The sequence below is a fragment of the Schistocerca americana genome, chromosome 10 (assembly GCF_021461395.2).
Source record: "Schistocerca americana isolate TAMUIC-IGC-003095 chromosome 10, iqSchAmer2.1, whole genome shotgun sequence".
Taxonomy (NCBI): domain Eukaryota; kingdom Metazoa; phylum Arthropoda; class Insecta; order Orthoptera; family Acrididae; genus Schistocerca; species Schistocerca americana.
Window position 1 is genome coordinate 163,219,470 of NC_060128.1, and position 23,268 is coordinate 163,242,737.

Genomic DNA, 23,268 nt, shown 5'->3' on the forward strand with positions numbered 1-23,268 from the left:
ATGGCTGGCTCTCTCAAGGCCGTCAGTAGTTCTAATGGAATGTTGTCTACTCCCGCGGCCTTGTTTCGACTTAAGTCTTTCAGTGCTCTGTCAAACTCTTCACGCAGTATCATATCTCCCATTTCATCTTTATCTACGTCCTCTTCCATTTCCATAATATTGTCCTGAAGTACATTGCCCTTGTATAAACTCTCTATATACTTCTTCCACCTTTCCGCTTTCCCTTCTTTGCTTAGAACTGGGTTTCCATCTGAGCTCTTGATATTCATACAAGTGGTTCTCTTTTCTCCAAAGGTCTCTTTAATTTTCCTATAGGCAGTATCTATCTTACCTCTAGAGATATATGCTTCTACATTCCTACACTTGTCCTCTAGCCATCCCTGCTTAGCAATTTTGTAGTTCCTGTCGATGTCATTTTTGAGACATTTGTATTCCTTTTAAGGCTGCTTCATTCACTGCATTTTTGTATTTTCTCCTTTCATCACTTGAATTCAACATTTCTTCAGGTCCCCAAGGATTTCTGGTAGCCCTCGTCTTGTTACCTACTTGATCCTCTGCTGACTTCACTATTTCATCTTTCAAAGCTACCCATTCTTGTTCTACTGTATTTCTTTCTGCCGTTCTTGTCAATCGTTCCGTAATGCTCAGTCTGAAACTCTCTACAACCTCTGGTTCTTTCAGCTTATCAAGGTTCATAAATGGCTCTAAATAGCATCCAAGTAGCCGAACATAAACATTCCCAGTCAAAGATCGGTCCAGTTGGACAAGAGGGCCCAGTCCATACCATGTAAAGAGAGCCCAGAGCATTATGGAGTCACCACCAGCTTGCAAAGTGCCTTGTTGACAACTTGGGTCCATGGCTTCTGGGGTCTGTGCCACACTCGAACCCTATCATCAGCTCTCACCAACTGAAATCGGGACTCAGCTGACCGGACCACGGATTTGCAGTAGTCTAGGGTCCAAGCGATATGCTCACGAGGCCAGGAGAAGCGCTGCAGGCGATGACGTGCTGTTAGCAAAGGCACTGCTACCGTAGCCACGTGCGTCGTACGACCCGAGTTGATTTCTGCGGTTATTTTACGCAGTTTTGCTTCTTTTTTAGCACTGACAACTTTGCGCAAACGCCGCTGCTCTCGGTTATTGAGTGGAAGCTATTAGTCACTGTGTCGTCCGTTGTGAGAGACAATGGCTGAATTTTGATTTTCTCGGCACACTCTTGACAATGTTTGTTTCGGAATATTGAATTCCCTAACGATTTCCTGAATGGTATATCCCAACTACCATTCCGCGTTCAAAGTCTGTAAATTCCCGTCGTGCAGGCATAATCCCGTCGGAAACTGTGCCGTGTGGTCCTGCGATTTGATTGTTCCGGTGCAGTGTGTTCGACCTCTTTCGATTCGCTTTGCGGTGCGCGGGTTGGTGCGCCCTCTGGGATTCCGTGGGGAAGGCGAAAGGGAGTCGCGGGCAGGAGGAGGGACGAGCGGGTCTGGGCGGAGCGACGCCGGAAGATCGCGGGAGTCGCGCGGCAAGTGGTGTGAGCGTGGCAGCTGCATTGGGGCCGGCCGAGCAGCGGAACTGGAGGTGCTGCAGTCACTCGCTGTCGTTCGTTCTGTTTACGGGTTCAACCTTCCTCACGCTGTGGCTACGCGCCGGTATTATTCTGGCCATCACCTTATTAGCGGCATTTGCTTAATATTGTTAGAGGTGAGCTGTTAGTTTGGTGCATCCACATCTGGTGGAGTTACAGCGAGACTTCTTTCTGCCGTATTCTGGCTTGCGCTGCTGAGCAGTGAGTGTTCCCACGTCGCGTGTCGAAATACTTACTTGTGCCTTGGTTGATTTACGTATGAACTGGAGTGCCTATGTGGGCGTGTTTGCTTAAATTGTCGATGAAGTGTTTCACAATACCCTTACTTGAGTGTCTTTAAATTGCATTTCAGTTTGTTACTGAACTTATGTCAGTTAAGGGACGCCCTAATTGTCACGCTCGTCAAGTCAAGTTTAAGTCTACTGTGACACGACTGTTTACCTGTTGGATTAAAATTAATTCAATCTTAACCACAGCTAGGAGTAATTCAAGGCTACTTGTAAGTGCCGTGTGTGTTGTTTTTTTCTTTTCTCTTACTCACTGCTGTTGAGTGTTAAACTGTTTTGGAAACCCCCGTGACGTCATTTTACGGTGTGGTTTTACAAAGAGTTCTGTGGGTACTGTTGTTAACGGTTCCTCTTGCAAAGGGGTTTCTGGCCCACACATCTATCGCACGCCAGGGGTTTACTGCCAACCGCCAACAGTGCGGTAACTTGTTATCAATCCTTTCCGAAACACCGCCTGGCCTACGACTTGATGGCTTTCTGTGGTAAAATTCAAATGGAGGTAGTGCCTTGTTAACTTGTCTGAAATGAATGTGCTTGCCTTGACAGTGCTGTAGTGGGCAGATATTGCCATATGTTTGTGATCTTATTTCCTGTAAGCCATTGTGACCATTAGGTTATGTATGGCTTAAATAGAGTGACCAGTTTAGCATTAAAATTTTGGGAAAGGTTTAAATCTCATATTTGCAGATTGTTTGATGTTAGATAAGTTGTTGATGATTCATGTTAAATCAGCTGATGTACATTTAAATTGAACAAGTTATATGTCAATATGTTGTTACCAGTACCTTGCATGAATTTTATTGCGTAATAAATTAAATTTTATATTCTATCCTCAATTTGTTGCTCAGCCTTCCACTCCACCAGCCCGTGCGTCCTGCTCACGATCATATCAGAAACCATTTCACGTGAATCACGTGAGTACATATGACAGTTCTGCCTTTATTACTTTGTGTACGTGATACTGCCGCCGTCTGTATACGTGCATACCACTGTCCCGTGACTTTTGTGACCTCGGTGTGTGTGGCACTTGTCCTAGCAACTCTGTGCGTGGGTGCCGATCGTCTGCACGCCCGAGGGTTGTAGTAGCCCTGCAGACAGGGCAGAGCACTGACCAGGGAGAAGACGAGGCCCACGAGGCCGGCGTAGACGGCGAGCAGCAGGCTGCTCGGGCCCCAGATGAGGAACACCAGGACCAGCACCACGCCGAAGATGAGCACGCCGATGCCCAGCACGCACAGCAGCGCTCCGCAGCCCGTGATGTCCACCTGTCGGACACCGGCCGGTCTGCAGTCGCTCAACCGTACTTCTAAAACAAAAGCACCTGGGCAAACATGAAGTCAAGTACGAGGTGCATTCGAGTTGTAACACCGACGATTTTTTCCTCAGTACTGGAAACCGTCAGGGCGGTGGTTAGGACCACTGTTGTTCTCTACGTACGTAAATTATTTGGCGGACACAGTGGGCAGCGATCTGTAGTTGTTTGCTGATGATGAAGTTTAGTGACTCTAGGCAGACACAAGGCGACTTAGGCAAAATTTCTGTTTAGTGTGATAAATGGCAACATAACAATACATATGACCTATTAAGACATGAAGAGACTTTTGAAACTCTAAATAGACTGGCAAACGAGGTATCACGGAAAGTACTGACAGCATAGTTGAGGGACTTTCACGACTAAAGACAAATACTGAACGTGTCCAATTACCCTGATCCTATACCGCCTGTGCGTGGACAGGTCGACTTTTTAGTTGCAATCCGCCACGTGCAGAACTAGGGGGACCGGGGTACACTAATCTAGACCAAAAGCACCGGAATTGACGTATGTTAGTACCGTAGTTGTAGCTTTAGATATAGATATTAAGTTAGGAACCCCTGCAGCGACAAACAATCTTGGCACGCTCATCGGGATTAGCTCGATGAGCAGGGCCTAAAGTAGTAGGTTTATATCTACGCTGACAATCCTGTAACGCTGCAGGCAGTTAGGAATTAACAAGTAGGTAAGAAAACTAACAATTAGCAAGTAGTATAGATTAATAGCTGTAGTCTGCCTATTACCCTGTATTGTATCCTGTCTGTAGCTCACAATAATAAACATAGTACCATTGTAATAACAATAAAAATAGCTGCTGAATATAAAAAATTGTAGTATTATTATGACCCACTAATCATTAAGGTGGTGGGTTCCTTTTGTATAAATATTATAGATGTTGCAATAAAGATTTTAAAAAAATGGCAACTAGAGGAGAAGGAGTGTCCAGGGCCGCTATATGGATGTCTGAGGAGCTATTGCGAGGATCGGGAGGTCTGGCTATCATCCCCTAGCACAAGAGTGAGAAAAACTATTACTAAAGGATGTCCCCAGGGCTCCGTCCTAGGTCCCCTGTTCTGGGACATCAACATGGAGCCATTACTAGACAAATTACAGCAAAGTGATGTAGTGCTAGAGGTGATAGCCTACGCAGATGACCTCCTCCTACTGGTCGGCGGCCGTAGCCGAGTAGAGCCTAAGATAGAAAGTGCTATAGAGACACTACAACTTTGGTGCCGAAGTACAAAGATGAAAATTTCACCAGGCAAGTCCACCTACCTTCTTCTGAAAGGACAGTTAATTCGTAACCCGACAGTCAGGATTGAGGGCTCACCAGCTCTCCGGCGACGAGAGACTCGATACCTTGGAATCATCATTGATGAAAGGTGGTCCTTCGGAAAGCACATCGACACCGTAACTCAAAGAGCCCTTCAAGTACTCAATAACCTCATTTCCATTGGACACAAAAGATTTCATCTCCCACCACATCTCATCAAATTATACCACAATAGTATACTCACATCAATAGTGGGTTACGGCTCGGGAGTCTGGGCACACAGACTCACGAGGGTGGTGCCTGCCATGACAGTGAGAAGAGTCCAGAAAAACATGATTGTGAGATCAGTGGGGGCATACAGGACTACGCCGGGAAGAGCCCTGTTAGTCATAATGGGGCTCTGCTCCCTGGGCATCAAAATTCGGAAACAGGCCGCTGGGTACTGGGCCAAGAAGGGGAACATATAGAGAAAACAGAAGAGATTTTAGGCAGCAGGGCAGGGAACAGGGTTGACATCAGATTAAGAGGAGACCAGTTATGGCAAGAATCCTCGGAAGCTGAAGAAACCGGACGTAGAACTTTTGCTCTTCTTCTGGATATTAGGGAACGGATGGGAATGACATACTTCGAACCAACCCGGGGACTATTCCACTTTCTCACTGGTCATGGACCCTACCCGACCTATTTATGTCGATTCGGGAAAAAGACTACACCTGCGTGTTACTGTGGTGTTCCAGAGGGTACTCCTGACCATGTCGTCCGCAGCTCGTGATCGTGCGGTAGCGTTCTCGCTTCCCACGCCCGGGTTCCCGGGTTCGATTCCCGGCGGGGTCAGGGATTTCCTCTGCCTCGTGATGACTGGGTGTTGTGTGATGTGCTTAGGTTAGTTAGGTTTAAGTAGTTCTAAGTTCTAGGCGACTGATGACCATAGATGTTAAGTCTCATAGTGCTCAGAGCTTGATCATGTCGTTTACGAGTGCCCCCTTTTCAATGATGTAGCTTCAATGTTACGTGACCAACTGCCACACCACGACACATACAGCTTACTTAGACAACTCAACACCTTTCAGACCATCAACAAATTGGCAAACGTGGTATCGCAAAAAGTTTTAAAGGAATATCTGAGAGGCTTGAATTAGCAAGAATACGAGAAATATTTAAACACCTATAGAGTCTGGTACCCTATTCCCATACCGCCTGAGCGCGGACAAGGCCGACCTCTACAGTCTGGAAATCCGCCGCGTTCGGGACTTAGGGGGAGTGGGGTGCAACATTACCGATCATGGACAATGCACCGAACTTGAAATTATCCTGTAGCTCACTTACTAACTGTTGTTGTTGTGGTCTTCAGTCCTGAGACTGGTTTGATGCAGCTCTCCATGCTACTCTATCCTGTGCAAGCTGCTTCATCTTCCAGTACCTACTGCAACCTACATCCTTCTGAATCTGCTTAGTGTATTCATCTCTTGGTCTCCCTCTACGATTTTTACCCTCCACGCTGCCCTCCAATACTAAATTGGTGATCCCTTGATGCCTCAGAACATGTCCTACCAACCGGTCTCTTCTTCTGGTCAAGTTGTGCCAAAAACTTCTCTTCTCCCCAATCCTATTCAATACTTCCTCATTAGTTATGTGATCTACCCATCTAATCTTCAGCATTCTTCTGTAGCACAACATTTCGAAAGCTTCTATTCTCTTCTTGTTCAAACTATTTATCGTCCATGTTTCACTTCCATACATGGCTACACTCCATACAAATACTTACAGAAACGACTTCCTGACACTTAAATCTATACTCGATGTTAACAAATTCCTCTACTTCAGAAACGCTTTCCTTGCCATTGCCAGTCTACATTTTATATCCTCTCTACTTCGACCGTCATCAGTTATTTTACTCCCCAAATAGCAAAACTCCTTTACTACTTTAAGTGTCTCATTTCCTAATCTAATTCCCTCAACATCACCCGACTTAATTCGACTACATTCCGTTATCCTCGTTTTGCTTTTGTTGATGTTCATCTTATATCCTCCTTTCAAGACGCTATCCATTCCGTTCAACTGCTCTTCCAAGTCCTTTGCTGTCTCTGAGAGAATTACAATGTCATCGGCGAACCTCCAAGTTTTTATTTCTTCTCCATGGATTTTAATTCCTACACCGAACTTTTCTTTTGTTTCCTTTACTGCTTGCTCAATATACAGATTGAATGACATCGGGGAGAGGCTACAACCCTGTCTCACTCCCTTCCCAACAACTGCTTCCCTTTCATGCCCCTTGACTCTTATAACTGCCATCTGGTTTCTGTACAAATTGTAAATAGCCTTTCACTCCCTGTATTTTACCCCTGCCATCTTCAGAATTTGAAAGAGAGTATTCCAGTCAACATTGTCAAAAGCTTTCTCTAAGTCTACAAATGCTAGAAACGAAGATATGCCTTTCCTTAATCTATTTTGTAAGGTAAGTCGTAGGGTCAGTATTGCCTCACGTGTTCCAATATTTCTACGGAATCCAAATTGATCTTCTTCGAGGTGGGCTTCTACTACTTTTTCCATTCGTCTGTAAAGAATTCGCATTAGTATTTTGCAGCTGTGGCTTATTATACTGACTGTTCGGTAATTTTCACATCTGTCAACACCTGCTTTCTTTGGGATCGGAATTATTATATTCTTCTTGAAGTCTGAGGGTATTTCGCCTGTTTCATACATCTTACTCACCAGATGGTAGAGTTTTGTCATGGCTGGCTCTCCCAAGGCCGTCAGTAGTTCTAATGGAATGTTGTCTACTCCCGCGGCCTTGTTTCGACTTAAGTCTTTCAGTGCTCTGTCAAACTCTTCACGCAGTATCTTACTAACTAGTTACTGAAATATAACTTAAGATTTAGCTGCAATTGTAACCATTGTATCATCATCTGGACCCACTAATCACATAAGGTAGTGGGTTAAAATTGTATGATTATTAAGATTTGGAAATAAAGATTTTTAAAAACAAGTCAACTAGCCCTAAATGTGGAAAAATGTACGAGGTTGCCCAGAAAATAATGAACCGCATTATTTTTCTTCAACAATTCTTTATTGAACATAATGAGAAATACACACACGAAAGAATGGTGTTTTATTTACACAACCTGTTTTTCCACGTAGTCTCCACCCCGTTCTATGGCCTTCCTCCAGCGCGAAACAGTGGCGTATACGCCCTGTTGGTACCAATCCTTGTCCTTATCCTGGTGGCAGAGCCAGTGCGTCACTGTGTGAATCACCTCCGCATCGTCCTCAAAATGTCTTCCAAAAATTGCGTCCTTCAACGGCCCAAACCCGCGAATGACAACATCAGCTCGCTGCAGCATGTCAAGTGTGACAGCCGTGGATGATCTGCCCGACCGCTGCAAATCGTGGAGCTCCGTCGAACCACCTTTTCATGATCTAACCCTCCATGCCCAGCGGTCAACTGTACTTTCGTCGACAGCAGATACTCCGTAGACTTTGCACAAGCGTTTGTGAATATTCCCCACAGAAATTCAATGATGGCACGTTGCTTGTGACGTACATCACTTACAGGCGCCATTTTGAAACTGTCCTGGAGCTACGCTATCTGTCGGAAGTGACGAAAACTTGACACTCAGGAGACTTCAGATAATACATACGTAACGTTCCGCATTCGCAGCATTATTTTCGGCGGAGAATAAAGAATGCGGTGCATTACTTTCTGCGAAACGCTTGTAAATTAATGGTGATAAGCAGCAAGATAAAACCTGTAATGTTCGGATACAGTGTTACCAGTATCCACTTTGAGAAAGTCAAGTCGTTTAAATACCTGAGATTGCAAAGCGATACGAGATAACTGTGGTAGGGAAGGCGAACGGTCCATTTCGGTTTATTGGGGCAATTTTAGGAAATAGTGTTCCATCTGTAAGGGAGACCGCATATAGGACACTAGTGCAACTCGTTCTTGAGTACTGATCGAGTGTTTGGGATCGGTATCAGGTAAGACTGGAGGAAGACATCGAAGCAATTCTCAGGCGAGCTGCTAGATTTGTTACCGGTAAATTCGAACATGTAACTGGTATGGCAATGCTTCGGGAACTCAAGTGGGAATCCCTGGAGGGAAGGCGCCGTTCTTTCCGAAGAACACTATTAACAAAATTTAGAGATCCGGTATTGCAAGCTGACTGCAGAATGATACTATTGCCGCCAGCATACATTGCGCGTAAGGATCACGAAGATAGAGAAATTAGGGCTCATACGGAGATATGTAGACAGTCGTTTTTCCCTCTCTCTGTTTGCGAGTGGAACAGTAAAGGAAACGATTAGTAGTGGTATAGGGTGCTCTCCGCCAGGCAGCGTACGGTGGTTTGCAGAGTATCTATGTACATTTAGATGAACATTATGTCACAAAAGTATCCGGACACCTCCAAAAACATAAGTTTTTCATATTAAGTGAATTGTGTTGCCACCTACTGCCAGGTACTCCATATCAGCGACTTCAGTAGTCTTTAGACATCGTGAGAGAGCAGAATGGGGCGCTCCGCGGAACTCACGGACTTCAAACGTGGTCAGGTGACTGGGTGTCACTGGTGTCATACGTCTGTACGCGAGATTTCCACAGCCCTAAACATCGCTAGGTCCACTGTTTCCAATGTGATAGTGAAGTGGAAACATGAAGGGACACGTACAGCACAAAAGCGTACAGGCCGACCTCGTCTGTAGACTGACAGAGACCGCCGACAATTGAAGAGGGTCGTAATGTGTAATAGGCAGACACCTATCCAGATCATCACACAGTAATTCGAAACTGCATAAGGATCCACTGCAAGTACTATGACGGGAGAGAGGTGAGAAAACTTGGATTCCATTGTCGAGCGGCTGCTCATAAGCCACACATCACGCCGGTAAATGCCAAACGCTTGGTGTAAGAGGCGTAAACATTGGACCATTGAACTGTGGAAAAAAGTTGTGTGGAGTGGCGAATCACGGTACACAATGTGGCGATCCGATGGCAGGGTGTAGGTATGACGAATGCTCGGTGAACGTCATTTGCTAGCGTGCGCAGTGCCACCACTAAAACTCGTAGGCGGTGGTGTTATGGTGTGGTCGTGTTTTTCATGGAGGGGGCTTGAACTCCTTGTTGTTTTGCTTGGTACTATTACAGCACAGGCGAGCACAGTTTTAAGTACCTTCTTGCTTCCCACTGTCGAAGAGCGATTCGGGGATGGTGATTGCATCTTTCAACACGATCGAGCACCTGTTCATAAAGCACGGCCTGTGGCGGAGTGTTTACACGACAATAACATCCCTTTAATGAACTGGCCCGCACAGAGTCCTGACCTGAATCCTATAGAACACCTTTGGGGTGTTTTGGAACGCCGACCTCGTGCCAGGCCTCACCGACCGACATCGCTACCTCTCCTGAGTGCAGCAGTCTGTGAAGAACGGGCAGCCATTCCCCAAGAAACCTTCCAGCACCTGACTGAACGTATGTCGTCAAGGCTTAGGGTGACAACACCGTATTGAATTCCAGCATTACCGATGGAGGGCGCCACAAACTTGTTAAGTCGTTTTGAGCCAGGTGTCCGGATTTGATCACATAGTGTATCTATAAATATTAGTCTGCAAATGAAGTAAATACTGATGCAGTGTTCACCAGTATACGTCCCTCGGTCATAAATAGATGTATTTGCACTTATATGCATAACGCTTTGTATAATATGAAAAGTAATGGCCCTATGACACTCCCTTTGGATACGACGGAAATTACTTTTACGTCTGAACATTTCTCGCCGTGTAGAATGTCATGACAAGTTCCGTTTGGTAGAAACTCTTCAATCCACTCACACAACCGGTTTGAGATTCTGCACACTTGTAGTTAGTACATTAGGCAACAGTGCGGTACTGTATCAAATGCCTGCCGGAAGTCAAGGAACACGGCATGCAGCTGGGCTCCTGTATCTGGCGCATTCTGGGTCTTGTCGACGAAAAGAGCCAGCTTGGTTCCACAGTCCTTGTTTTCAGAACCTGTGTTGATTCTTTGCGGGAGATCTTGTGTCTCCAGGAGTGTCATAATACGTAAAGATAATAAATGTTCCAAAATTCTATCAAAAACCAACGTCACAGATGGAGGCCTATTGTTCTGTGGGTCTGTTCGATGACACCTCTTTTAGCAGTCGTATGAACTCTTTAGTTCGACCAGCGATTTGCGGCTCATTACTGCTACAAGACGAATGAGTCCTCTGAATACTCTATGTAGTATGTATATATGTACACTACTGGCCATTAAAATTGCTACACCAGGAAGAAATGCAGATGATAAACGGGTATTCATTGGACAAATATATTATACTAGAACTGACATGGGATTACATTTTCACCCAATATGGGTGCATAGATCCTGAGAAATCAGTACCCAGAACAACCACCTCTGGCCGTAATAACGGCCTTGATACGCCTGGGCATTGAGTCAAACAGAGCTTGGATGGCGTGTACAGGTACAGCTGCCCACGCAGCTTCAACACGATATGGGTGCATAGATCCTGAGAAATCAGTACCCAGAACAACCACCTCTGGCCGTAATAACGGCCTTGATACGCCTGGGCATTGAGTCAAACAGAGCTTGGATGGCGTGTACAGGTACAGCTGCCCACGCAGCTTCAACACGATATCACAGTTCATCAAGAGTAGCGACTGGCGTATTGTGACGAGCCAGTTGCTCGGCCACCATTGACCAGACGTTTTCAGTTGGTGAGAGATCTGGAGAATGAGCTGGCCAGGGCAGCAGTCGAACATTTTCTGTATCCAGAAAGGCCCGTACAGGACCTGCAACATGCGGTCGTGCATTATCCTGCGGAAATGTAGGGTTTCGCAGGGATCGAATGAAGGGTAAGAGCCACGGGTCGTATCACATCTGAAATGTAACGTCCACTGTTCAAAGTGACGTCGATGCGAACAAGAGGTGACCGAGACGTGTAACCAATGGCACCCCTTACCAACACGCCGGGTGATACGCCAGTATAGCGATGACGAATACACGCTTCCAATGTGCGTTCACCGCGATGTCGCCAAACACGAATGGGACCATAATGATACTGTAAACAGAACCTGGATTCATCCGAAAAAATGACGCTTTGCTATTCGTGCACCCAAGTTCGTCGTTGAGTACACCATCGCCGGCGCTCCTGTCTGTGATGCAGCGTCAAGGGTAACCGCAGCCATGGTCTCCGAGCTGATAGTCCATGCTGCTGCAAACGTCGTCGAACTGTTCGTGGAGATGGTTGTTGTCTTGCAAACGTCCCCATCTGTTGACTCAGGGATCGAGACGTGGCTGCACGATCCGTTACAACCATGCGGATAAGATGCCTGTCATCTCGACTGCTAGTGATACGAGGCCGCTGGGATCCGCATGGCGTTCCTGTTCCATATTCCGCTAACACTCATTGGATCTCAAACAACGCAAGCAGCAATGTCGCGATATGATAAACCACAATCGCGATAGGCTACAATCCGACCTTTACCAAAGTCGGAAACGTTCAAATGGTTCAAATGGCTCTGAGCACTATGGGACTCAACTGCTGTGGTCATCAGTCCCCTAGAACTTAGAACTACTTAAACCTAACTAACCTAAGGACATCACATACACCCATGCCCGAGGCAGGATTCGAACCTGCGACCGTAGCAACAGCGCGGCTCCGGACTGGAGCGCCTAGAACCGCACGGCCACCGTGGCCGGCTGTCGGAAACGTGATGGTAAGCATTTCTCCTCCTTACACGAGGTGTCACCACCGGCGCCAACCTTGTGTGAATACTCTGAAAAGCTAATCATTTGCATATCACAGCATTTTCTACGTGTCGGTTAAATTTCGCGTGTGTAGCACGTCATCTTCGTGGTGTAGCTATTTTAATGGCCAGTAGTATATATATATATATATATATATATATATATATATATATATATATATATATATATATATATATATATATATATGGGGTGGTCCTTTGGTGGTGACGGGGCCAAATATCTCACGAAATGAGCACCAAACGAAAAAACTACAAAGAACGAAACTCCTCTAGCTTGACGGGGGAAACGAGATGCCGCTATCGTTGGCCCGCTAGATGGCGCTGGTCAAACGGATATCAACTGCGTTTTTTAAAATAGGAACCCCCATTTTTTATTACATATTCGTGTAGTGCGTAAAGAAATATGAATGTTTTAGTTGGACCACTTTTTTCGCTTTGTGATAGATGACGCTGTAATAGTCACAAACGTATAAGCACGTGGTATCACGTAACATTCCGCCAGTGCGGACGGTATTTGCTTCGTGATGCATTACCCGTGTTAAAATGGACCGTTTACCAATTGCGGAAAAGGTCGATATCGTGTTGATGTATGGCTATTGTGATCAAAATGCCCAACGGGCGTGTGCTATGTATGCTGCTCGGTATCCTGGACGACATCATAAAAGTGTCCGGACCGCTCGCCGGATTTAAGGAAACAGAAAGTGTTCAGCCACCTGTGAAACGTCAACCACGACCTGCAACAAATGATGATGCCCAAGTTGGTGTTCTAGCTGCTGTCGCGGCTAAACCGCACAATAGTAGCAGACAAATTGCGCGAGAATCGGGAATCTCAAAAATGTCGTCTTGAGAATGCTACATCAACATCGATGCATATTTCTATGCACCAGGAATTGCATGGCGACGACTTTGAACGTCGTGTACAGTTCTGCCACTGGGCACAAGAGAAATTACGGGGCGGTGACAGATTTTTTGCAGGCGTTCTATTTAGCGACAAAGCGTCATTCACCAACAGCGGTAACGTAAACCGACATAATATGCACAACTGGACAACGGAAAATGCACTATGGCTGCGACAAGTGGATCATCAGCGACCTTGGCGGGTTAATGTATGGTGCGGCATTGTGGGAGGAAGGATAATTGGCCCCCATTTTATCGATGGCAATCTAAATGGTGTAATGTATCCTGATTTCCTACGTAATGTTCTACCGATGTTACTACAAGATGTTGCACTGCATGACAGAATGGCGATGTGCTTCCAACATGATGGATGTCCGGCACAAAGCTCGCACGCGGTTGAAGCGGTATTGAATATCATATTTCATGACAGGTGGTTTGGTCATCGAAGCACCATACCATGGCACGATCTGACGTCCCCGAATTTCTTTCTGTGGGGAAAGTTAATGGATATTTGCTATTGTGATCCACCGACAACGCCTAACAACGTGCGTCAGCGCATTGTCAATGCATGTGCGAGCATTACGGAAGGCGAATTACTCGCTGTTGAGAGGAATGTCGTTACATGTATTGCCAAATGCATTGATGTTTACGGACATCATTTTGAGCATTTATTGCATTAATGTGGTATTTAAAGGTAATCACGATGTAACAGCATGCGTTCTCAGAAATGATAAGTTCACAAAGGTACATGTATCACATTGGAACAACCGAAGTAAAAGTTCAAACGTATCTACGTTCCGTATTTTAATATAAAAACCTACCTGTTACCAGCTGTTAGTCTAAAATTGTGAGCCATATGTTTGTGACTATTACAGCGTCATCTATCACAAAGCGAAGAAAGTGGCCTAAATAAAACAATCATATTTCTTTACGTACTACACGAATATGTAATAAAAAAGGGGGTTCACATTTAAAAAATGCAGTTGATATTCGTTTGACCTATGACGGAGCCATCCAGCGGGCCAACCATAGCGCCATCTGGTTTCCCCCTTCAAGCTAGACGAGTTTCGTTCTTTGTAGTTTTTTCGTTTGATGCTTATTTTGTGAGATATTTGGCCCAGTCACTATCAATGGACAGCCGGTGAATCATAAACGAGGAAAAATATGTCGAGGACCGCACGCTGCTATGCGTAACATGTGACGCATAATTTCGTTCTCATTGGTGTACTGTGTACGTTAAACAAAAACAACTGTTAACTATTGAACGAGATACCGACGAGCCTCACAATCACGACATATCATTGGCCCATAGATACAACACATGACACACCAATGAGCTGATGTGTATCTGCCAGCGTTTGAAAGGTACGAGAAAGAACAAAACCCAATCGTAATGTATGTGAAATTGTATCAGAACTTGTGAATCACACTTTGCCGGCGGTAACGGAGTGTACAGTGCCATGGTAGGGCCATGTTAGGACCAAAATCATTAATGGAACAAGGTTCATCTTTATCTCAATTTTCATTATAATATTATTCAATAATTTCATGTTACTATTCCCTTACATTTTTACTAGAACAAGCCACTTAGCATTAACATTTGCAATTGCTTTACCTATATGATTAAGATTTATACTACTTGGATGAATCATTCAAACTAATCACATATTTACACACCTTGTACCCCAAGAAACACCACCTGCGTTAATATCATTTATAGTATTAATTGAAACAATTAGAAATGTTATCTGACCAAGTACATTAGCAGTACGACTAGCAGCAAATATAATCGCTGGACACCTATTAGGAAATACAGGACCACCTATAGCAATACATTTAATTTCATTACTAATTAGTGGACAAATATTCCTATTAATTCTAGAATCAGCAGTAACTATAATTCAGGCTTATGTTTTCTCAATTTTAATACTTTATACTGTAGAGAAGTATACTAACCTTATGTTAACAACTCACTGAAACCACCCCTTCCACTTAGTAGACTACAGACCTTGACCATTAACAGGAGCAATTGGAGCAACAGTCCTAGTATCAGGATTGGAAAAACGATTTCACCTATATAACATTAACTTATTCATAATTGGATTTGGAAATACCTTATTAACTACAGTTCGATGATGACGAGATGTAGTCCATGAAGGAACATACCAGGAATTACATACAGGATTTGTATCAATTGGATTACAATGAGGAATAATTTTATTTATTGCATCAGAAGTCTTATTTCTTGTACAATTCTTTTGAGCCATCTTTAGTAGAAGAATAGCACTAACAATTGAACTAGGAATACTATGACCTCCAAAAGGAGTTCAACCATTCAATCCTATACAAATTCCATTACTTTATACAGCTATTCTTTTAGCCTCAGGAGTAGTCGTAACATGAGCACACCACAGTCTTATAGAATCTAACCACACTCAAGCACTGCAAGGCTTATTCTTCACAGTACTGTTAGGATTATATTTCTCAATACTTCAAGCATATGAATATTGAGAATCACCTTTCACTATCGCAGATGCAGTATATGGATCAGCATTCTTTGTTGGATCAGGATTCCATGGACTCCATGTAATTATTAGAACAATCTTCTTAACAACATGCTTACTTTGACACTCAATAAATCAATTCTCACCAACACATCACTTTGGCTTTGAAGCAGCAGCATGATATTGACACTTCGTAGATGTATGATTATTCCTATATATCTCAATTAATTGATGAGGTAAAATGGATTTTCTAGTATAAATAGTACATTTGACTTCCAATCAGAGAGATTGATATAAATCAAGAAAAACAATCCTAGTTCTATCTACAAGAATTTTCATTAGATTTATTATCCCAATAATCGCTATAATTCTTGCAGCAGCACTATCAAAAAAATTAATTAATGACCAGGAAAAAAGATCACCATTTGAATGTGGATTCGATCCTAAACGATCAGCACAAATACCATTCTCCCTCTGATTCTTCTTAATTCCCGTAATCTTTCTAATCTTTAACATAGAATACACATTAATCCTACCAATCGTAATTATTTTTAAAACATCAGACATTATAATCTGAACAGCATCACCAATATTCTTCATTCTAATCCTATTAGGAGGACTATATCATGAATGAAACCAAGGAGCTTTACAATGAGCAGAATAGACGGTTATAGAAAACTATAACATTTGGGTTGCATTCAAAAAGTATTGATATAACCAATCAACCCTAAATAGAATAAGAAGCGAAAATATTGCCCTCAGTTTCGACCTGAAACATTGGTAAATAATATACCTTTGGCGTATTACTGTAAATAATATAATTGAACTGTAAAGTTCCAACTAAGGAAATGTAAAGCCAATATGAAAGCTGCTTACTTTTTATATTAGTGGTTTAACTACGTTAGCATTTCTAAAAATTATATAGTTTAAGTAAAACATTACATTTTCACTGTAAAAATAATATAAATTATATTTATAAATACCTATAAGTGAAAATACCTCCTTAATATCTTCAGTCGTCACACTCTAATTATAAGCTATTTAGGTATAAGAAAAATAACATTACTAAAATAAATATCCAGAAAACAAAAGTTAAAGATAAATCTTAAAATTCAAATCGTATCAACCTTGTATATAACCTATTAAGCAAATAAATAATTTATACAAACCCTGACTGCCGAATAACTCACCCCAATGATAATCAAATGATTTTGATGCATAATAACCCAACTTCAAAGGCATATATCGAACGAACTTAGTTGAAAGGAAAGGTATAACTCACATCAGCAAGTCTAACAAAAGATAGTATACCTAAAGAAAACAAATTATGAGAAAAATCAAACTTAGAAATATGATATCCTAAATAAGCACCTAAAATAACAACTGTAATTGTCAAAAACTTTAAATAATAAGGCAAAGCAGGCACATGAGGAATAGGGGAAATAAATCGAGATAAAAGACTACCACCAAAAACAGCAGCAAACAATAAACCAATTGTACCAAATGAAATATAATAACCCTTATCATCAAAAGAAAATTGAATAATAAAAAAACGAAAAGAATAAGAAGCAGTTAAACCAGTAGAAAAAATTAAGAAAAGAAATTAAACAATTAATTCATCTCAAACAAACCATTTCAAGAATGAAATCTTTTGAATAAAAACCAGCCAAAAAAGGTATACCACATAAAGATAAACTAGATACATTAAAACAAACAGAAGTTAAAGGCATAAAATTAACAATTGAACCCATAAAATGAATATCCTGAGAATCCTTTAAATTATGAATTATTGAACCTGCACACATAAATAACAATGCCCTAAATAAAGCATAGCCAATAAATGAAAAAAAGCATGCTTCGGATAACCTATAGCCAAAATTCTTATTATTAAACCAAGTTGTCTTAAAGTAGAAAGAGCAATAATTTTCTTTAAATCAGATTCAAAATTACCCCACAATCTAGCCATAAACATAGTTATACAACCAATTAAAAGTAAAAACCAACCACAATTATAAGTATCTAATATTGGTCTAAAACGAATTAATAAAAAAGCCCCCACAGTAACAAGAGTAGAAGAGTGGACTAAAGCAGAAAATGGGGTAGGAGCAGTCATAGCACCAGGAAGTCGAAAAGAAAAAGGAATCTAAGCTCGCTTGGTTATGGCTGCTAAAACAATGAATACAGTAATAAACGTTATTTCAAAAGAACCAGAAATAAAATCATTATAATAAATATAATTTCAACCACCAAAATTTAACATTCAAGCAATATAAATTAAAATGGCAACATCACCAATCGGATCAGAAAGAGCAGTTAATATACCTGCACTATAAGATTTTACATTTTGGTAATAAATAGCTAAACAATAAGAAACCAAACGTAAACCATCCCATCCTAACAAAATTCTAATCAAATTAAGACTAATAATTAAAAACCCTATTGAAAGAATAAATATTAAAACATTAATAATAAAACGATTTATATTTTTTTTCACCTGACAAATAATCCTCTCTACAGTAAATTACCAAAGAAGAAATATATATAACAAAAGACATAAAAATAAGAGACATTCAATCCAAAACTGAAGCGATAACAACCACAGAACCATTCAAATTAAAAAGTTCTCATTCAACAAAAACTCTATAATCAATTATTAAATAATAGATGTTTATAGTTCTTGAAAAAACAAAGAAAAAACTCAAAGAACAAATAGAAAATAAATTCACAGCCTAAGATGAAAACCTTCATATCACTGATCCCACAAAACAATATTTTCAATTAAGATACTTAAGCAATTTAAACAAAGAAAGGTGCTTTTACAACACCTCTGCGCTGCTCACTCTGCCCGATACTCGCCGTGTTGACAGCTGGTAATGGCTGGGTCGCAGTGTTACTACAGTACCATGGCAAGTTTCACAAACGAGGAATACGCCTACATCCACCTCACCTACGGGCTTGGAGATGGAAGAGTTGACGTTGCAAGGCATCTCTATCACGAGAGGTTCCCTAGCTGGCGCCTTCCATCCGCAAAAACGTTTTACTCTGTGGACAGGCGCTTAAGGGAGTATGGTGCATGTGTAGCACCTCCAGGAATTAGTGGTCGTAGCCGACCGTGGTCGTAAAGTGCGGATGACGAAGGAAAAGTGTTACGATCTGTTGCGGAGGACCGAACAATAAGCACCAGGTCCCTCGCCACTGCGGTCGGAATGTCACAATCTACTGTTATGCGAGTACTCCATAGAAACCATTACCTTCCCTTTCGCATGTAGAAGGTGCAGGCATTATTGCCGGAAGTCTACCAGGCCAGACTTCTGCAACTTTATGCTACAGCGTCGGACCCACGACCAGCATTTTTCACGAACAATACTGTTCACCGACGAAGCCTATTTCACGAAGGAGGGTATAGTGAATTCACATAATTGGCACGAGTGGGCGGAAGAAAACCCCCACAGCACAGTGATACGAGGGTACCAACAATGATGTGGTGTCAATATCTGGTGTGTGGCATTATTGATCACCATCTCACAGGGCCACACGTGCTACCACAAAGGCTTACAGGAGAGTGGTATCTGCGTTTCCTGGATGCTACTACATTACCGGAATTGTTGGAAGACGTTAGTCTGGCCTCTCGTATGAACCTGTGGTACGTGCATGATGGTGCCCCCGCTCACTTCAGTGGCACAGTGCGACGCCACGTGGATAATGCCTTCCCTTCGAAATGGATCGGTCGTGGAGGCCAGCAAGATCGCCAGACCTGAATCCACTGATTTCTTTTTGTGGGGCCATCTGAAATCTGTGATTTATGAAGGAAAGGTTGTTGATGTCAACACCCTTCAACGCATAACACAACATGCCTCTGATATTACGCGAAGAGATACAGATGTGTTGGATGGTGTTCAGCAATCCTTCCTGCGTAGAGTTCAGTTTTGCCACGCACATCGTGGCCGTCATTTCGAACAGTACTTATAAACCGCGACTGCAGCTTCTGGTCATGTGTTTCTATGTAAGTTTCGATCTGTACAGCTGTATTGTATTCGTTTGTATTAACTGCCATGTACGTGTATAGTTGTATTTGTATTCTGCATCTATGTACTCGTTTCTTAAAACTAAGTCTGGGACACAAAAACCAAATTATAAAACATGCCAGCACAGTGTTACTACAGTACCATGGCAAGTTTCACAAACGAGGAATACGCCTACATCCACCTCACCTACGGGCTTAAAACTAAGTCTGGGACACAAAAACCAAATTATAAAACATGCCAGCACAGTGTTACTACAGTACCATGGCAAGTTTCACAAACGAGGAATACGCCTACATCCACCTCACGTCCCTTCTCCTATGCCAACTAGCCAAGACACATAATACCGGCCAGCGTGACCGGTACGAGAGAGATGTGGGCGCTGTCATTGCTCGCGGTCTCACGCAGACCGTCGCTTGACGCCGCATGCCTCGCCTTCTCGTGAGCGGCTAGACTACCTGCAGCACTCGCGTGTTGTGCCCTGTTGCCGATCTGTCCCCTTGGCCAATGTCGGCGCACAGTAACTCCCAGAAGTCCACTTCATATTTCCATATTTCTACCATTCAATAGCATTGTCATTTATTGACATAGGAACATGCGGAAAACGAATCTATGATTGTGGCTCAGTGTGTGACAATTTGCACGGCATATTTTTCCTCGTTTATGACTCACCCTGTATATATATTACTTGTCTGATAGTGTTGTAGAAGGAGAAGCTGGAGTCGATGTAGATAACATAGAGTGTATCCAGTAATAGAGTCAGAATCACTTAAGATCAAATATGGCATAAGGGATTAATAACATTCCATCGGAATTTCTAAAATCATTTGGGAAAGCAACAACAAAGCGACTGTTCACGTTGGTGAGCAGAATAAATGAAACTGGTAATATAGCATCAGACTTTCGAGAAAATATCACTCATGCAATTCCAAAGATAGCAAGAGCCGAAAACTGCGACAGGCATCGCACAGTCAGCTTAACAGCTCATGCTAACAAGAATACTATGCAGAAGAATGGAAAAGAAAATTGAGGTGGTGTTAGTTGACGATCAGTTTGGCTTTAGGAAAGGTAAAGCCACCAGAGAGGCAATTCTGACTTCGCCGTTGATAATGGAAGCAAGGCTAAAGAAAAATCAAGACACCTTCATAGGATTTGTCGATGATGTAAAGGGATGCAAGACTTCAGTAATTTTGAGGAAAACAGGGGTAAGCTGAAGGGAAAAACGGATAATATAAGTACAAGAGCCAACGGGGAAATATAACAGTGGACGACCAAGAACGAAGTGCTCGGATGAAAAAGAGTGTAAGGCAGGAATGTACTCTTTCCTCCCTACTGTTCAGTCTATACATAGAAGAAGCATTGATGGAAATAAAACAAAGATTCAGGAGTGAAATTAAAATACAAAGTGAAAGGATATCAATGACAATGCTATCCTCAGTGAAAGCGAAGAAGAATTACAGGATCTGCTCAACGGAATGAGCAGTGTAATTAGTAAAGAACATGGATTGAGAATAAATCGAGGAAAAATGAAACTAATGAGAAGTAGCAGAAATGAGGGCAGCGAGAAACTTAACATTAGAACTGGTGATCACGAAGTAGATGACGTTAAGGAATTCTGCTACCTACGTAGTAAAATAATCCATGTCGGCCGGAGCAAGGAGGGCATAAAAGTGGGTCAGCACTGGCCAGAAAGGCATCCCTAGTCAAGAGAAATCTACTGGTATCAAACAGAAGCCTTAATCTGAGAAAGAAATTTCTGGGACCGTACGTTTGGAGCACAAGATTGTGTTGTAGTGAAAGATGGACTGTGGGAAAACCGGAAAAGAAGAAAATCAAAGCATTCGAGATGTGGTGCTACAGGAGAGTGTTGAGAATTAGATGGACTGATAAAGTAAGAAATAAGGAGGTTCTTTGCAGAATAGACGAGGAAAGGAATATGTGGAGAACACTGGCAGGAGGAATATGTGGAGAACACTGACAGGAAGAAGGGACAGGATGATGGGACACGTGTTAAGATATCAAAGAATGACCTCCGCAGTTTTAGAGGGAGCTGTAGAGGTTAAAAGCAGTAGAGGAAAACAGAGGCTGGAATACACCCAGCAAATAACTGAGTGCCTTTCCTGTGTTGAACGATTTCGGCTGCCGGTATATCTCGTGGTCATTTATTTCGATATCTGTTTTTTTGACGTTCGTAAGCCTTTTAAAGGACGAACCGCAGTGCGACCTTCCTTGTGAGAAATATTTGGAAGATAGACGTCCTACGTTGCGTTTATGATAACAGACCGAGATGGCTTGTATTGTGATTTAACATTAGACTCATCCCCGCCTCAGTACCGCCTCGACCGCTGCTAAGAAGCGAGTTGGCTTCCCGCGCCATAGACCGGACGTTTACCTTGGAGAAGGTAGCCACCAGGGTGACGAGCAGGCACACGACGGCGGTCACGGCGGCCGCCATGAACACGATGTACGTGCTGTGGAAGGCGGAGATCACGCCCAGCATGTACGCGAACGACAGCGTCTGCAACACACAGAGGTACAAACTAAACAAGGTCAGAATATGGCTTGGCACTTTTGTGGCAATGAGGGATCGGTGTGAGTCAGATGGCCTCGGGTCCGAGCGTATTGTCTCCAGTCGTTTCCAACCTTACCTAGGAAACAATGGGGCGAGCCTTAGCAATATAGCATTGTTTCAAGGGAGTGGCCGGCCTTGACCACAACTGGACAAAGAAATAACTCAGTGGTGAAAGTTGAAAATTTTGTGCCGGAGCGGGACTTGAACACACATTTCTCATTTTATATGTATCTGTAAGATTGACTGCTATGATATCTTTAGTGTGGATGCACAATATGGTCTTTCTCTCTTTATAACGTAACACATGAGAACGCAACTATTCAATACACTAATTTAAGTATTAAGAATGTCAAGACAACACATTTTTAACAGACGTAACCATACACGCAGAAGGTATAACGTAAAGAACTGTCACATGAAACTTCCTGGCAGATTAAAACTGTGTGCCCGACCGAGACTCGAACTCGGGACCTTCGGTAGCTCAGATGGTAGAGCACTTGCCCGCGAAAGGCAAAGGTCCCGAGTTCGAGTCTCGGTCGGGCACACAGTTTTAATCTGCCAGTAAGTTTCATATCAGCGCACACTCCGCTGCAGAGTGAATATCTCAACTGTCACATGATAGCGAAGTCGAATTTCCATCTCTTGTTTCTTCCATTAAACACACTTTTAAATATAAAGTAAAATACACACATCAAAAAAGGTTTTGGATCATCTCGGTTCCGAGGGTTCCGGAACCTGTAAAATTGCAATAGAGATCAACATAAACATATTTCTGCCCTTTTTATTGCTCATGAAAACCACACATTGCATGTTGTACCACCATACAGCGAGACCTTCAGAGTTGGTGGTCCAGATTGCTGTACACACCGGTGCCCCTAATACCCAGTAGCACGTCCTCTTGTATTGATGCATGCCTGTATTCGTCGTGGAATACTATCCACAAGTTCATCAAGGCACTGTTGGTCCAGATTGTCCCACTCCTAAACGGCGATTCGGTGTGGATCCTCAGAGTGGTTGGTGGGTCACATCGT

The 23,268-nt window shown here is 42.8% G+C and overlaps 1 protein-coding gene across 1 annotated transcript in view; it reads right to left on the reverse strand.

Moving 5' to 3' along the window:
* The window catches only part of LOC124552327 (protein lifeguard 3-like), a 101,245-nt gene that overhangs the window by 15,109 nt on the left and 62,868 nt on the right, over positions 1-23,268 (reverse strand). Inside the window, exons 6-7 of the mRNA XM_047126598.1 lie at positions 22,058-22,183; positions 2,988-3,140 (exon numbers count right to left, since the gene is read on the reverse strand). Coding sequence (XP_046982554.1) covers positions 2,988-3,140; positions 22,058-22,183 — 279 coding nt within the window. The remainder of the gene's footprint in view (positions 1-2,987; positions 3,141-22,057; positions 22,184-23,268) is intronic.